This window comes from Pyrgilauda ruficollis, unplaced genomic scaffold (assembly GCF_017590135.1).
Source record: "Pyrgilauda ruficollis isolate IOZ18807 unplaced genomic scaffold, ASM1759013v1 scaffold55, whole genome shotgun sequence".
NCBI lineage: Eukaryota > Metazoa > Chordata > Aves > Passeriformes > Passeridae > Pyrgilauda > Pyrgilauda ruficollis.
The window spans coordinates 5228693-5246209 of NW_024527155.1; the positions used below are offsets into that span (position 1 = coordinate 5228693).

The 17517-nt window shown below is 39.3% G+C and overlaps 1 protein-coding gene across 5 annotated transcripts in view; it reads right to left on the reverse strand.

Annotated features, from left to right (window-relative positions):
* The window catches only part of KCNQ1 (potassium voltage-gated channel subfamily Q member 1), a 335815-nt gene that overhangs the window by 88089 nt on the left and 230209 nt on the right, over positions 1-17517 (reverse strand). For all 5 annotated transcript variants that reach the window (XR_005956269.1, XR_005956268.1, XM_041481067.1 and 2 more), the window contains 3 exons: positions 14280-14374; positions 13566-13612; positions 12687-12748 (listed from right to left, as the gene is read on the reverse strand). Coding sequence is in view for 3 of the 5 variants with exons in the window: in XM_041481067.1 (XP_041337001.1) it covers positions 12687-12748; positions 13566-13612; positions 14280-14374 (204 nt within the window). In the remaining 2 variants the exon portion in view is untranslated. The remainder of the gene's footprint in view (positions 1-12686; positions 12749-13565; positions 13613-14279; positions 14375-17517) is intronic.

The following is a 17517-nucleotide window of genomic DNA, read 5'->3' on the forward strand; positions in this document are numbered from 1 at the left end:
CAGTTTTAGTGTGAATTAATAATAGACTTCAAGAATTTTTTACTAGAAGGAATCTCAATCCCTGTCTTTTCCAAGGTTAGCAACAGCTTCCTCCAGAAAAAATAGTGATCAAAACATCACACAAGATGCTTGAAATAGTACTATATATAGAGATTATATTCTTCTGGATTTATATTTAATCCAATTTACCTCTAATAACTCATCTTGGTAACCGGTTTCTTCCCCCCGCCACTACAATCACACTACAAAAATGAATGAATCCACATTTTTCTACAATGGTTCCTGAAGTTATTTACTGTTTTTTTTTAGAGTTCTCCTACCTATCTACTAGCAATTTTTCTAGCACAGAAAATACCTGTTTCATTACTGCTGTATTTACATTGTTTTTATGTTACGTTTAAAAGCCTAGGAATCTATAACACATAAATCTTCTGCTCTACTGTTTCATTGTTTGTCATCAATAATACCCAATATCCCAGCACCAGTGGAAATCAGAATAGTCCCACCCACACACAAGAAAAGGCTGGAGCTCTGAGAGCTTTCAGCTTACATGAGCATCCCAGGTTTTACTCAGGAGCTGGAGCTGTTTGAAGATGTCTTTTTAAGGTTACAATACAGGTCAAAGTTTGGGGGGAAACACAGGGCAGCTGGAGAGAAAAATTAACTTGAATTATTATCGAGTGAGAGCTGGATTGATTCCAATACATTATGATGATTCTGCACTGCAAAGAGGCCATAGATCCTAAAGACTTCAACTCCCTGAGTGCATCTCTGTGTCTCTGAAGACAGAACCATTCATTTTTTCTGAAGTTTGTCTGCTGCACTTATGAAGTTAACACTTATTTGCTTCAGTTATTAATCAGCACAAGCCTCTCTCAGGAAGGGTGTGTGGAGGGTATGGATGAGGAACTCCACTGCATCAAAATCTGTGTCAGTTGTTTTTAGGACTTTGTTTCACAGTATAATTTACACTCCTCTAACACGTAGCTCTTTAAATAACATAAATGCAACAGTCACTGATGGATTTAATGAATTTGCTTGTGTCCGAACTTAATTATACCTTCAGATATGCCATACAAAAATACTGACCTGCTAAAGGCTGTGGCTTTCCTACTCTTATCTCACAGCCCTTCCACTGGCAATGGAAAAAAAGGAGCCATGATAATGACTGAAGAACTGCAATTGGTCAGTTTTTGTTAAAGCAGCCATCTCAGGACTGAATAGGGACAAAAATTGGAGAAAAAAGGAAATTAATTGTTTGGTAGTAAAGACTGTGCATCAGTCTGGGCTCTCTTCATTTACCACAACTACACGTGACCAAAAAAACCCCACTCCAACAAAAAGTAGCTCTCATTTTGTTTCAGGTGTGGTGTGATAGAAAAAGAGTGAACAAACAGATTGTTCACGATTGTTCATTTACAAATAGATTGTAAATGAAGAGAGCCCAGACTGCTGCATAGTCTCTTGTCTAAGACCAAAGAAGTATCTTTTTCTTGCTTGTTCTTCAACTGATTTTTCACTCAAATTGTACAGCCAGTGCACAGTAAGCAAAATGAAGGTGACCATGTTTGTAGGAATCACTGTCCTTTTCATTCTCAAGTGTAGCACCACTACATGATAATCCTCCTCCTCCCCTTTCTCTATTTAAAGAAAATTACTTTCCACTGGCTTTTTTTTCTAGCTGCCATGAGATTCATAAATTCCTCTGCACAGAGATTCAGAAGGCTGGGATTCAAAACCAGCTTTGTCAAGTGCTATCTTGGAGCAGCTTTAGAATGACCCATGGATTGCAAGCACTGTGTCACGGCAGCTATAGCCAAAACTGTGCTGCAAGGACAGCAGCACCAGCGCTGCCCGTGCTAAGTCCAGACACAGCTGCATGTTTGCAGAGCATCATGCTCACACCAGTGATCCATGTGCGCATGCAGTGCCACCCAAATGATGCTTGATGGATCCCTCGGCCCCAGGCCAATGTGCCTGCAGGGCACCGTGTTAGCCAAACGAGTGTCAGTTCTGGGCTACAGCAGAAACCGCAGCTCTTTTGCATAAGGGAAGAGGCACTGTGTTCTTCCCCACCCACTTCTGATACCAAAGTTCTGCTAAGAGATTATGGTAAAATCTCTTTGGGACTGGCTGGTTGACCTCAAAGTTTAGCCAAAATTCCTTTCTGTAACATGGAGCAAACACAGAGGAAGAGGATCCGTGACTATGGTTCAAGCAGCCTCTTTTTGAGAAGAAGCAAAACTTCCCCTTGACCATTTCCTTTCTAAGGTGTCCTGCTGTAAAACTCCTCTGGTTGAAGCTCTCTAGAAACTTGGGATAGAAGCAGAATAAAGGCTTCCTTCAGTACCTTGACAACCACAGCATGCACTCACACACACTGCTGACACAACTGGAGAGCTTCCAGACAACTTCAGCTATGATGAAGCAAGGACCCCATCTCCATTCAAGCTGACATTTTGAATATATTCTACTCTTGGGGTTTTTGTTTTGATTGCCTCATATGGCAGGATTATCCTACATGATGGTCAAGTCAAGTCAGCTGTCTCTGTTGCCAGCATTAACTGGAGGGGCAAAACTGATGTTTACACATCCCTCTGCCCCAGGACAGATAAGCTGTGACAAACAGAGACAAAAAAACTGTCAAAAGAATCTGCCCCAAGTGCAAGTGAACAGGAGGAAATTCATACACGAGTGGTGGCTGCATCATGAAATGATAAAGCAGAAAAAGGACAGCCCAGGCAGGGCAAGGAGCCAAAGCACACTGGGATTGGCAGACATGTACAAACACAGACAGAGATGTAGATGTAACTCCTATTGTCAACATATATTTTTATAGGGATAATTTTAGAATACTTAACAAGGCTGTACACATTTTCAGTTTGGAAACACAATCTATTTGTTCACTCTTTTTCTATGACGGGACAAAGGGCAGTATTTATTAGGTGAAGTGTCTGACAAAGCCTTTAGTGCTGTTAATCACACCAGCTTCCTTGATATATTAAGGCTATTAGGACTTAACTAGATAAAGATGCACATGTTACTAAGTGAATCACCTTCTATCTGTCTAATGGAAACCAAGTGTTGATTTAAGTGGAGTCATCTGTTTAAAAAAGAAATTGAAATAAACCCAAGATTAACAGATGTCACAGAAGGGTCAATGGCGAGCAATGTTGGATCCAAGGCTTTCAAAATAGAAACTTATATGAATATTTTAACTCACCAGAATATAGCTCTCTGGTTGACTGCAAAAATACAGCATTTAATATAATTTAACTTTCAAAACTACATGCATAATTATCTATATGTATGACAGTTTCTATGTCATTTAAGCATGTTCAGTCCTCTCCACCCCTAGGTTCCTGGGCTATAAAATGATGTTAGTAGATTAATTTCTAGATGATTTAAAATGCACTGTCTAAAATAGTCCCAGTACATTTATATTGGCTGGGTTGGTGTGGTTTATGTGTTTATATATGCTGTTCTCAAGTACTGGATGGTTTTAGTATTAATGGGATATGATTATGTTGAACCCCGCACTGGCCAATATAACTATTCAAAACCAGAGGGGTGATTAAACACAACAACAAAAAGGAATGCTGATTTGTGGTTAAGTCCCAGACATGGCTTAAGTTGAATTCCTGCCTGTGCCACAGATGCCACCGTGATACCTCAGGCAAGTCACTTCCTGCACCTTAGCTGTAAAGGAGGGAAACAATATTTTTCTTTCTCCCTTCCCTTCTCTATTTTGTGTGCTTAACCTGTCGGAGCAGGAGCTTTCATGCCATGATGAAAATAACAAAGCTGCCACAGAGGTCCATCCAAAGGGAGGCAGAATGTTACAACCACAGCATACAAGGTCAATCACACTCTGCCAGTTGGGGCTGCTGGATGGAACCACTAAGTGGAGCATCACTTAGTTTGGGACAGAAAAGGAGCCTTTGACGTGGGTTCACAGCCCTGTGCTAACTGCTGAAACAGTGGGATACTTAAAAAACTGCAAATTATTGTTGTAATCATATTTGCTTTAGACTTTTATAGATTTTTTTAATCATGCAAATCTTAATTTTCTTGTTGAAAGACGAATTGTAGACTTGTGACAATCCCAGTGGGTAGGACACAAAAAGAGAGAGGGGATTTGAGGAAACTGTATTTGTCCTCCTGGTTGCCTGAGCTCTAGGAGTGGTAGGTATATTTTAAATCATGTGCTCATATTCTACTTTCAATGACTGCCTATTTTTCTTATCTTCCCTCTGACTCCCCTAGCCCTAAGCAGGAGTCAGACAGCAAAAGCTTCTATTTCTCTTCCTGGACCAGTTTTGGTTTGCAATTTTTAGCTTAGGGTGGGGAGGGGTGGGGGGAACAGGAGGAGCAGATAGAGTGTCAGAAGGTATGGACATTGTGTAAGAAAGGGAGTATACCTCCCTTTTCTCTGAATCTTTTCCAAGAGCTGAATAGATTCCAACCCTGAAAAGACTGCAGCCTGAATAGAGTCCTTTCAGCTTCATCCACTTTCCCTCCCTGATACTCAGCTGCAAACAAAAATAAAGTATTTTAATTCCAGCAAGATGGCTCTAAAAACAGATCTTTGACAAGGAACAATTTCAACTATGATGCATCTAATTTCAGTAAAGGTTCATCCTAGTGTATCAATTTGCCATTTATGTTGGACTGTTTTTTGGTCACTCATCTGCAACACACATACCAACCCACGAAAAGCAGACATGATCTTATGGTCATTTTTCCCCCTTTAACCTATATGAAAGGCAAATAAAAGTTGTCTGTGTAGCATACTGTGCACATGTGCTGTTCACTTAAATGCCTTTTCTCTAATCAGCTCTACAGGGTAGTCCATACAACTGTTCCACATTCTCCCTTGGCATATGCACCATGCATTTCCATTCCACATCAAATGTAAACACTCTCTGCACAAGAATGATGGAGGCTGCATTTCAAATCTTGCTTGCGTTATCTTTGAATGCCAGACAAAACAGGCTTTATGTGGTTTGATAAAAGATGGAGTCATCCCCATTTGCAGACCTTACATCCACTTGCATACCTACTCAAATATAAACACCACCAGCAAATTCCCAAACCAGCAACTAATCTGAAGATTGTTTAAAAGATTATTAACTGGCAAGGCATTATTTAATACCTCCAATTTCCCGCCCTCCCCAAATTCCTAGATTTTATAGGATATATTGCATGTTAGCTAAAATTCCTCTGGGATTTCCTCTCTTAATAAGCAAGCAGACATCTGTGGGTATCATAAGCACACAGCCACTGCCAGTGTGAAGAATTATATATATATATATCTATGAGTATATATACAGAGACAGAGAGATGTATATATGTATGTATATGTATATATATGTAACTCTTTGAATTTGTAAAGGTTTACACTCTGTCCTCAGCATTATCCTTCCCAACTGGCCAGAAAGTTGGGTTGTTTGTCAGTCTTTTGCCATCAATACCTATTCAATGAAATCCAAAAGTGCTAGAAATTTGCAGTAAAATCTATCAAAATTCACTTAAACAGGAATTATTCTATTTAGGAGGTTTTTTTTTTACTCTTCATAAAATCTGTAGAGGAGTATCACAGACGACTCATGCAAATGAGTCACCAGAGCTTAATTAGTCATTGCTTAGCCCAGCATAGCCTCTGTGTGCTAGCTTGAATTACCTTCAGCCACTCTTCTTGAGAATAAGGATCATATTTTGTATCACTTTATTTCATTTTTCAGTGCTGAGGAAGTGCACATTCTCATTTCCAGCAAATAAGCTGATAAGGTGCAGTACTCTCACTATCTGCAGCTATTTATGCTCAATACTAGATTTATTCTTTTTTTATATAATCACATTTACTCTGATCTAAGAGTTGATGCTTTAGAAACGGACCACAGGACACCTCAAGTGCTTGTAACATTGCCCTGCATGTGAGGTAACTACATCTAAGCTACTACCTAGAAGCTCTCCTACAGGTTATAGATAGCACTTAATATAGTTTATACTAAACCATTTCAAAATTTGCGCAAAAAATTGACTGGTTTGAATTTGTGCAGTGATAGGATCTGATGATGATGAGATGATATCTCTACAAAGAGATAAAATTGGTGCTAACAAACAGATGGAAGTGAAGGTCACTCCAAAGACCTTGAGGTCTTCAAGGTACGGCTCTGCCAACCCTCCCAGGAACAGGGTGCTGCTTTGTAAACAGATCAGATCCAAGACATAGCACAGCAAGGTTCCAGGAGCCTGTGTGGGTGACCAAATCCAGCAGCAAACAGCTGTGTATAAAAAGCTAGGATAAAAAGGGTATCTTGAATAAATTTCTCTGCCCTAGTCTTGTTCTAGTGCAAAGCTTGTAGCAGAGTCTTAAAAATAAAATCATAAGAAAGTACATAAGCATAAAATAATGGTTTTCCTTTATTTTTTTTACCAACTCATCTCTGACTACTGTTTAAAGTATTTGCTAAACTGGAGTTTACACAAAGACATCCTGTTTAATAATCCTCAAGTGAGTCTTTCTCCATGGCTTTGCCTAATCTCTCTGTTTGTTTCTATTCTAGCTACTGAAGCTTCTGGCAGCAGTGAATCCAGCAAGCAATTATTTTTTAAATTTTTTACCATGTAAAAATTTACTTTTTTACTATGCCTGATAATTTTATTTGCTGTAGCTGGCAAGATGGGAAGTATAGGACACTAGACACAGAAATCTGCAGTTTTTCATTGTTAACCTATTGAAATATTATCAGATTGGTAAGAAAAAAGCTATTCAAACTGTAAGGCTGCCTAATGACCTAGGCTGTTGAAGGATGTGCTTAGTTGTAGTCCAATTTATAGAAAATGGGCATCCTCCATCACAAAGTTCAGCACGGAAATTGCTTCCGTATGCTTGTACTTCAGCATCTGGAAAAAGACTAAGGATTAAATTAATAGTGATACTTAATCTTCCATGTGCCTCAATATTCCTCCACATCCCCCAGGTTATTACTTCTGCATTATTGCAAGAACTACATACAAGATGAGTAACTGCTTGGTGGTGTTCGTTTTGATTTTTATTGATTTTACGTATCTTTTAAAACTCCCAGCCAAAACCACAGCTTTCAGTTCTGTTTCTCAGTATTGGGAAGACAAATCCTCACACACCTACTGCAGAAGCTTACAATATTTAATACCAGAAATTCCTAGTGCATGCTCGGCCTGAAAAGTGCTGAATATTTCCATGCCAGACACTTTCTGAAGCCATTTCTCCAAGTGATGGTTCTAACCTTGCTTTCAGGCACTGGCCAGAAAGTTGGGTTGTTTGTCAGTCTTTTGCCATCAATATCTATTCAATTAAATTTAATTAATTACTATCTAATTAAAAAAAAAAAGCCAAAATGTGCAACAAGGGTGACATCAGTCAAGGGCTTTTTTTTGTGTTTGCACTAATTGCTCTGCTGCCCTAGGAAGCATAGTAACTGTTCCCAGGCTACAGAATGACATTAAAAATAGAGGAAAAACCCACCAAACTTTGATCCTCTGTTAGATAATGCAGTTGTTTCACATGAAACTGAAAAACTGGCTGCACATGAAGAATTATTTTAGGTGAACAAGCTGTCAACATGAAACTCGGTATTTTTGAACTCAGGATGATGTAGATGGTATAATACTTATCTAAGTAAAAGATTAAACCATCTAAAATGTGTGCTTGTTGGGTTGTAAGTATGGAGCATCAAGTAATAAGACATAAATAAGTACAGATCTATATTTTCATTTATGACAGAAATGCTGTCATAAAAGTAACATTTCCATGGTGCTGAGCAAAACAATGTCACAACAACCCAAAGAAGTCCTCTCAAAGGTATGCAACTTTAATACAGCTTAATGCCTCTGCCTACCACGATGAGGGAAAACTAAAATGTTGGCTCCTCAGGTCAAAGGAATGACCTATCACCTTTACGTGGTCTCTGCAGCATGTCCTAAACTATTCTGCATTGAATGGACTGAGAGTTGATTATTAGAAACAGCATAATTAGAATTTGCCTTATGATACACTAAAAAAGCGGATTTATTCACATTACAGTAAGATTCCTCTCAAGTTCACACATTTTTAAGCAAATCAAAATAAATAAATCAGATATGAAACCTTTTGCAATGGGGAACTGTTACTGATTAGAAAGCAAGAGTGGAAAAGAGCAGGAATGAAGTCAGAAACTGGACCTAGACTTGTCAGTGGTCATTTAGTTCCTTGGAGCTGCCTTCAACATGGTCCCAGTCAAGCGAGTTTCTAACACATGTATGGATAGAACCAATACTCCACTGAAACAATTACAGAAAACTATTTAGCTAGAAGAAAATGTCATACCATTCACATGAATGTTGTAAGATACAGTATTCATCACTTTTTGAAAGCCACCTCAAACAAGCCTTTGCACTTATTTTTCTTTAAAAGTTACACAGTCAGCACTCACTGCAAAAAAGATATCAAATATTTATTATATCCTTACAATTTTACTGGCCTCTAGATGTTTAGTGATCACAGACATGGTAGATGGAAGACAGGAAACCAAATCAGCATAACTAAACTCAAAAGGCCTGTGAGAAGTACACTGCCTTCCAGCTTTGGTTTCCAAGATCAGTTCAGAATTCCACTAGTCAACTCAACAAGCATAGCAGCACCTATTTTAGGGTAGATGTTTTCATGTGATAGACGTGTTTTTAATTGATTTAAAAAGTGGTGCTATCTGCATTCCAAGTAGATCTGAAAAAATGCAATGATGTCTATGTTGCTCTTTGGGTTAGTACTGGTTAGAATATAAGGGTTCACCTTCTCAGCTAGAAGCATGCAAAATGTATAAAAACTTGGAATTAATATTGTCTTACAGAATGTTTGATTCACCTTAAAAGGTGTCACACGTCTCACTACCACATATCTGAGGTACAAATAGAAATCTCCATTTAAATCTCCACAGTGCAAAGTTTTGCAACAGATAACATAACTCCTAATGTTTCATACAACTGAAAAAGACTATTACAAGATTTCAATTATGACCTTGGCAATCCTGGTATTAATACTGTACTTACTGTCAGATACAGGAACAGTTCTTAAGAAGGGATGCCCAGAAAACTGCTTTGGATTGCTAGAAACGTTCTTGAAAGGCAAACTTTAAAGGGTTCAAGTCATTGCAGAAGATTAAGTTCTATCTTCAAAACAACTTAACAGGAAGAGAGGATAATGTCTAGTGCTCAGAATGGTTTCAAACTTTTTTTGTAAATCTGGGTTGTGTTATTCTACTCTGGGAGGTCCAGAGGCAGGACCTACAGATAGCTGGGGCAGTCTGGTTTGCAAGTACAACAGAGAGAGTCCAGGGACTGGCCACTTTTAGCCTTCACTGCACATTCTAGATGATTTTGTGCAGTGCCCATATTTGAGACTGAATTTCCTTAGAGCAGCCAAAGCAGCAAGCCTGGCTGATCACCTGAGAAGCGCAAACTGCGCCTGTTACAGCTAAGTTAATGGTTGGCAAAAGGCTGAAAAAGAACAGATTAATGTGAAAATTAAAAAGCTAGCACTGCAGTCATTTATAGGCAAGCTAAAATTAGTGCAGTGAAAGGAAAATAGGAGCTGCGGGACACAATTTCCCAAGTGTGCTGTGGGCTTGCTCCTGGCTGGAGCTGCTGGGCACACCCAGAATTAAGCCCCTGGCAGGCAGTGCTTGCGGCATGAGGATGAAGAGCGCTGTGCAAGGAGGAAGGGCACTGTGCACACACAGCTGGGCCCATCTGGAAAAACTGTTTTTGATTTCGAGCTTGGTAGCAAGCCAGCTGTGGCCAGGTTCCTTGAGGGTAGGCTGAATAGTCACTCACAGATGTTTCAAGGATGAAAAGAGAAGGCTGGCCACCACAAATAAATTGATTTGCTGCTGCAATCCTGCTCAGCCACGTCCCCTGAGCTATCCACACGCACGCTCTTGGACCACTGGCACTTGGCAGGGGGTGTGAGCCCTGCTGGGTGTTGCACTCCTGCTGGTACATTCCCACTGGAATGTGGGCAGCCTCCTGCACCCAGCAGGGCAGGACACCTTTAGGAGAGTACAGCCCTTGCCACCCTCAGCTTTGCAAGCAACAGAGAACAACGGCAAAGTGAAAATATGCCATGATTACGTGCTGAATTTCCTTTCACAAGGGCTTACCAGGCTGTGCAGTCTCTACTCACATTCACAAAACCACCTTCTCAGGATCTTGCCAAAATTACAACATTCAGCAGGAAGGAATCTGCAGGAAGGTTTTTGCAAGTGTGATTCATCCCTTTGGCTTTTGTACCTTAGGAAACAATCTTTAGGTTCAGGATCACAAACTGCATATATCACAAGGTCAAAGTTTCAGCGCACAAGAAACTCTCTCCCTTAAATGAGCATACTCCTAAATTTACAGCAGAAAACACAACATTTTGTGGACGTCAACACTTGAAAACTCAGGGTTTTGCCATAAAGGATGATAATTCCTGTCAATACACTGCCATTTAATCTTTTTATTTTTAAATGTCCCTTTCAGGTGCCATCCCCTCTGTACTGCTGGCTGTACACAGCCCTCCTCTAACTTACAGGAGATTTTTCAAATGCACAAGAGGTGTTTAGATGCTGACACTAGCCTGCAGCACTGAAAATATCTCCTCCTGAAGTCCAAGAGTGAAAACTAATTCACAAACCAAATGGGATGAAACTGTTTAAAATATTTTTTCACCTTAAAAACCACCTGATATCCTTAATATAGTGTTCAGTTCAGGAAGGATTTAACTGTATGCTGAAAGCATACCAAGCACCATGTATTTTATGGGAAAGAGAGGGCCAATCTCTGAGAGCAAAAATACCAAAAAATTAGCTTTGGCCACCATCTACAGCTGCAGCAAAAATGTGATTCTAGCATTGCCAGTGTGTTTTTATGTTAACCACTGTTTGCTGAGTCCAACTGAAATTCTCTATTTTTAGCCTTTCAGCTACTTTCAGATAAAATTCCTGCAGATAGGACTAGCTGTATAGGGCAGATAACATACAACTCTGAAACCACAGATGACCTCATGCAACTGCAAAGAAAGAAGGGTCTGTTACTTAAAACAAGGCTAAAATTTAACCCAGCTATACTAAAATTATACAGGGAGTGTTTTACAGTCCCATTACAAGACGTAAAAACCCAGTCACTATAAATTCATGGTGTACTTATTTGTAAGGATGTAAAAAAGAGTAATTAATAACCCCCAAACAGCTTATCTCTGAGCCAGTACAACACCAAGGCTTTCCCAGGCTTGCTGGAGATTTCAAAAATAGTACTGAGAAGCTGCTTTAGCTGCCATTTGAGAATTATTTGTCCACACTGAAAAGTCATTGCTCTTTGTCACAAGTCACAAGACATTTCTTAGTGTTCCACACTTTTAGTTGACATTATGGAGAGAAAATAAATAAATGTAATCCAAACTTTCTGCAAAGGGCTTCCATGTGTAAGAACACATATTAACCACAGATGTGAGGGAGTACTGCACAGTGATTCTTTTTTGTGCTAACTGCACTCTGCCTTTCTCTCTTCTACTTCACTCTTCCCCTGTGTCCCACCATATACCAAAAGAAACCAGTTTCCTTTAAAACACCATTATTTCCAGGAGAGTGAAGTGCAGTTCTGAGTACTGTCATTCAAGTTTATTAAAGTAATTCAGGAGAAATGTGTAAGGAACAGGCATGCCACAAGTGAATCAATGCAGATCAGGGTGCTGGTTTGTAGTCCTTGGTATGTATTGCTCACACCTATTTTAGTTTGCAGAATATTTGCTGGATATTTCTTCAGAACAAAACCTCTATGAGGTTACCACATACTTCCAGTGGTGGAAGAAACACTCTGAAAGTTTTTTCCTCAGGAAAAAGTTTCAGTCTTAATAACTAAAGAACAGGTCAGATACATGAGCAAAATAACTCTAAAGTAAAGAAATGCTTTCACTTCCTCACCAAATCACTCTAATAGATCAGTAAAAGATTCAAACTATTCTTCTTAACTGTTCCTTTTTCCCTAAATGACAGCATAGGCAAACCTGTATTTTCTAACAATGACACAACCTCTACCATGACAATGAACCTCTACCTGTCATCTATTTTCTCAAGCAGAGCCAGCATTGAAATAAAAGCTTACAAAGCACTTAACTGTTGTGATTATAGAACAAGTCTGATTTTTTTGGATTCATGTCACTTGGAAGGAGAAACTCCACTTATCATAAGGAATGAAAACCAGGACGGAACAAGGTTTGCTATTTCCCTCTCTAAGGAATTGTAGGTGGACTTATATAAACAACAGAGCAAAGATCAAAAGCAAATCTTGGGGACCATAATATACTGAGTTATTAAAGGAACAGAGCCTTTTATCTATTGTGGAGGACGGAAGTAAAGCACTGAGACATATGTAATATATGCAATTAAAAATAAAATACCCAAGTGAGTTCCAAAAGCGACTGAAATCAATTAAATTGTGAGTTTTCGTCTTATTCTGTTAAAGTGATGAGAACCAAAAATGCAATCTGTGACAAAAATTAGACTCCATCACCTGGAAAAGCCAGGCATTCAACTCTATTTTAAGTTGAATTTTCCTTCACATCCTATGAAACAAGCACTGTTCGATCACAAACCATGTCCTCATTCACGGCCAGTTCAACTGAGCCTTACCTTGTCCTCCACTCTGTTCAGCCTGGCACCAATCGTGTTATTTCCTCGATCTTTGCTTTTCTCTGTGGAACAAGAAACACTTTCAAATTAATATATGGTGGTATAACAAAATAGCAGCAAACCACAACAGGGTGTGTTTAACTAGCCCACCAACACTGTGTAACTGAACACCCTTACCCAGGCTGATAGATCCATTCCTTAAAAGTAGTTTTCTGTTTCTTTTTATAGCATTGGCCCACGCCAGGGCTTTTAATAGCCCTGAGTTTGAGGCATTTTTAATCTTAGTTTTATGCTTTAACCACGGAGAGCAAAAATGTTCCCAATTTAGTTAATGTTTTAATTGCTACTTAAAAAACAATCTGCCACTACGCAAAGGACTCTACAGCCAACATGAATAACACATTTGGTAACATTTTATCTTTTTTTCCCCACTACAAACTATACAGAAAGATGAGTTTGCAAATGACGTAAACAGAGAGTTTTCATTAGCCAGACTTGTCACAAACAAACACAGTCCTTTGTGCTCCATTTCCAGTGTCTTTTCAAAGCTGTCAAAGATCTATGTGAATATTACAAATTTCACAGGAACTCTGTAATCTTAGCACGCCAATTATTGAATATATGGTGAGTCTCCAAAAGACTAGAGCCAATATTTTGAAGACTTCAGTGAAAGTAGGTGCTTTAAGAATCTAAATAAGAACAACCGTAATTTAAAAGTGTTGATGACTAAATATTATTGCCAAGGCTTAATCTTCAGAGCACAACCAGTTGGCACAGTTTAGAAATTTGGCAATAAAATGAAAAGTACTTGAGCAAGTATTTTCCATTAATTATATGTTCATCAGATTAATTTTAGACACATCCTTGGTATTGACTTACCTGAGACGGAGATAAAAAGAGATGGCTTTCCTATGGACTGATCCAACCTATAAAACATAAAAGAAACATTTTTGTTTTTTATCAGTCTGAACCAGCATCTTCACTCTCTCTAGCTGCAGCAGGGAGGCCTCTTCACAAATAAGCCAAGTGAAGTTCAAGTAATTTTGGTTTGTCCTGTGAGTGACGCAGTTGCTTTATGCTAAGAGTAGCTTGAAATGAAAAATTTAGTAGCAAAATGGGATTTGACTTAGATTGCTATACAGCTTCTTTAACCACTGTAAAGTTTTACCATGCCCATTACTTCTCCATGTGCTCAGCATTGATTTTTCTTTTACTTGCTCTTTTGCAGCTTTCTTTTTGCATGTCATCTCTTAGTTGGCTCTTAGGTGCAATTCTACCAGAGCAGGTGACAGTATTGCACTCTGCAGGCGTAGAACAGCCCCTATCATGTAGGGATTGTAGTCGACAGTCACAGCTAGCAGGGACTGAGGTAATACACCTAAGCTCCAGTCATCAGATTTTTAAGATTTTTGCCTTTTCCTCCCTGTGTGAAAAGAGAACTTTACACAAATGACATTTTATATTTTCTAACTGTGCACAGTCCTGCCAATATGGCACCTTTAACCCTGGCAGTTTTTCAAACGTGGGCCCCTAATTTACAAACATTCTTTTGCTGCTTTTCATGGGTACCAAGAGGGGGTTTCATTGACATACCTCCTCTGCAGCTCCTTGATTCGCACCATCAGGTTGAGGTGGCCCTGAGAGTACTGCTCAATAACATCTCTGACATCGTAGGGCTTTCTGGCTTGCTGTAAAAGAAGAGACAAAAAACATGCCCTTAAGTCACAACGATGGAGGAATGGGCTGTGGCAATCTAGATGTTTTTGAAGAGTAAACAGTAAGTTCTTTTAGCACTGTGTAAACATGTGAGTTATTTTGATTGTTGCCATGATCACATATTTTTGGTGGAATAATTCTGACATTTCTCATTTCATCCACCTTTTTGTTACTGCAGGTCTGTATGCCTTCCAAGAGATAATCCACCAAACTGGAGCTCAAAAGTACTTGGAGCCAAAAAAAGTTTATCTGGCACTTTGTTCAGAAGCCTGTACACACCCTAGTTCCTTCTGGAAACAAGTTAATACTCCTTGGCCACTGAAAAATAAAGAGGTCTTGCACATGCACAAACCCCTGTTCTCAGTCAGCAGCTGGGGCTCACAGTTCAGGTCTCACCATGGGAAGTTAAAAGCCAGCCCTAGAGGAAGGTACATGACTGATTTCCTCTTCCAGAAAGACTGGCTGAGCTTTCAAAACTGCTGGAAACACTGCTACAAGAAATGCCCCCTGTCTGTAATTTGCACCTCATGCATGGGAAAGACTCCACCTGACCTATTAATCATAAAACAACTTCTGTGTAGCACAGAGGCAATAGTATCAAGATAACTGCAATAGTATTTACCTGTAAGACATCAAGACTAACTGGGAAGCAAGTGAATGAACATGTTGAAGAGTAGCAACAAATTAAAGGTATCTTAATCCTACATCTAGAGTCCTAACAGTGCCAGAAGTGGTGTTCCCAACACAGGAAAAACATGGACCTGTTAGAACAAGTCCAAAGGAGGCCACAAAGATAATCAGAGGGCTGGAGCACCTCTGCTATAGACAGGGCGAGAGAGTTGTGTCGTTTAACCTAAAGAAGAGAAGGCTCCAGGGACACCTCACTGGAGCCTTTCAGTATTTGAAGGGGGCTTTTTGAATAGATGGGGACATATTTTTGTAAGGGCCTGCAGTGATGGGACAAGGGGGAAATGGCTCCAAGCTGCAAGAGGGCAGGTTTAGATTAGCTATTAGGAAGAAATTCTTCAGTGCGAGGGTGGTGGGACACTTAAATGGGTTGCCCAGAGAAGTTGTGGATGCCCCATCCCTGGAAACATTCAAGGCCAGGTTGGGAGGGGCCCTGAGCAACCTGACTGGGTGAAGATGTCCTTGTTCATGGCAGGGGGTTTGTACTAGATGACCTTTGAAGGTCCCTCCCAACCCAAATTATTCTATAATTTCTGACTCATTCGTTATGCTGTTTATAGAAACTGCAGATAATTTTCAAGGTTTTGTAAAAACCATGGTAACACTGCGTTACAACTTCTCTTTTCTTGCATGGTTTGAAAACAAGGAAAAGAGTTTTCAGTGGTGGCTTCTAAGATAACAGAATTTGGATCCCTTTTGAGGCCTCAGAAGTATTTTGTCACCTGTACTTCAAAAGCTAACGTCTCTTCTCTGCTTTATTTTATTTCCCAAACTTCAGGATTTCCTAAATTCCATGCCACAAATACTGTTTTTTTCCTAAGCCAGTGGAAAGTGGGATATCGTACAAAAACAAGCTCTGGAGACTGTGGCACCTTCATGCTGTCCCCTGCACCTGCCTGGGAAGCAGCTCCCATGTTTCAGGAATGATTCCTTTAGTAACATCACTTCATCAAAAAAACTATATTTCAGTCTCCCAGATTCCTCCGTCAACTGCAAGCCTTGGGTGAATGTAAGACACACTAGTGGAAGGCTAAGCAGGACTGGGAATTGCTTCAATCTAACCAAGGAACACAGAAGAATTCCCAAGCACCCCAACTGCTTACGCACACATAAATCATAACTAACATCCACAAAGAAAGAAATATGATTCTGCCATAGCATGAGCCTGTAAATCTTTCCATGGACTAGCACTGTAAATATGATAATATTAACAAAAAAAAAAAAAAAACCCCCAAAAAAAAAAAAAAAAAAAAACCCAACAAAAAAACAACAAAAAAAACCTCACCAAAAAAACAACAACAAAAAAACCCCAAACAAACGCAAAAACACGATAGTTGCATTCTTTTTGTACTATAAATAAGCCAAAGAGAAATCTGCAAGCTTGAAAACTGCAGGTTCAGAAAAGGTGTTCAGTAAGAATAAAGATGCAGAGCTTTCTCCTGCCATCCTCATACTCTGACACAGGAGTCTGACAGTTGTGTAAATATTTCCCTGCCTGTTTTTCATTTACAGGGCTGTTTCTCTCTCTTTAAAAGAAGAATTAAAAACCTGGAGTAAATATATTATAAGAATGAGACTAAACTTCTGAGTAAGACTGGGTATTTAAATCAGTACTGATTTTTCTGTAACTGCTCCATATTGAAAGCTGCTCTTCTGTAAGAAAAGACTCTTGATGTTGACCATATAAAAAACCTGCAGCAGGCAACAGATTAGTATGGAATAGACAAAAGTAGAAGCCAGTCCCACAGCCTTCCTTAACTGCTTCTCTTCCTTACTTTGGGTCCTCTGCTAATCAAGCAAAACTCATGGCAAAACTCTGCTTAAATATGTTAAAATTCCCCCCATCATAAATGAAAGTTTTTAAAAGGCACAAAACCCAATGGCAAATATTAAATGTGCACCACTGGCTGTGGCTGTTGTTGTTCCCTAGTAACTGCATGGGCAGGGAGGCAGATCTGGGAAAGTGGAATCCAGGAAAAGGGAATTTCTGGGAAATGCAGCCAGGTAACATCAAATAAAATGGGCAAAACACCCTGTGAAGCACAGGACACTGTGCTAAATACATAGTTTAGTACAGTCCAGTATGGAGATCAGAGAAGATTACACACACAATTCATATGAGTCACATAGTATGATGAACTACAAGACTAAAAATGTAAGATTTTCCAGGGAAATTGTAACAAATCAGGCAACGGTTATGTCATTGGTAGAACTGCAACTGTATTTATGCTATGTATAGAATATTTGCCATGGTAAAAATCATACCACAAGTTAAAAAGCTATTTTAGAAGGAAATTAATTTACTCAATTGGAAGAATTTACATGGAAAGAAAATTTAAAAAGTTTTCAAAATGAAAATGGGAAATCAGAACAAATTCCTGGTCTCTGTACCTGTGATGGATATCACAGTTGTATCTTATGTACAGTA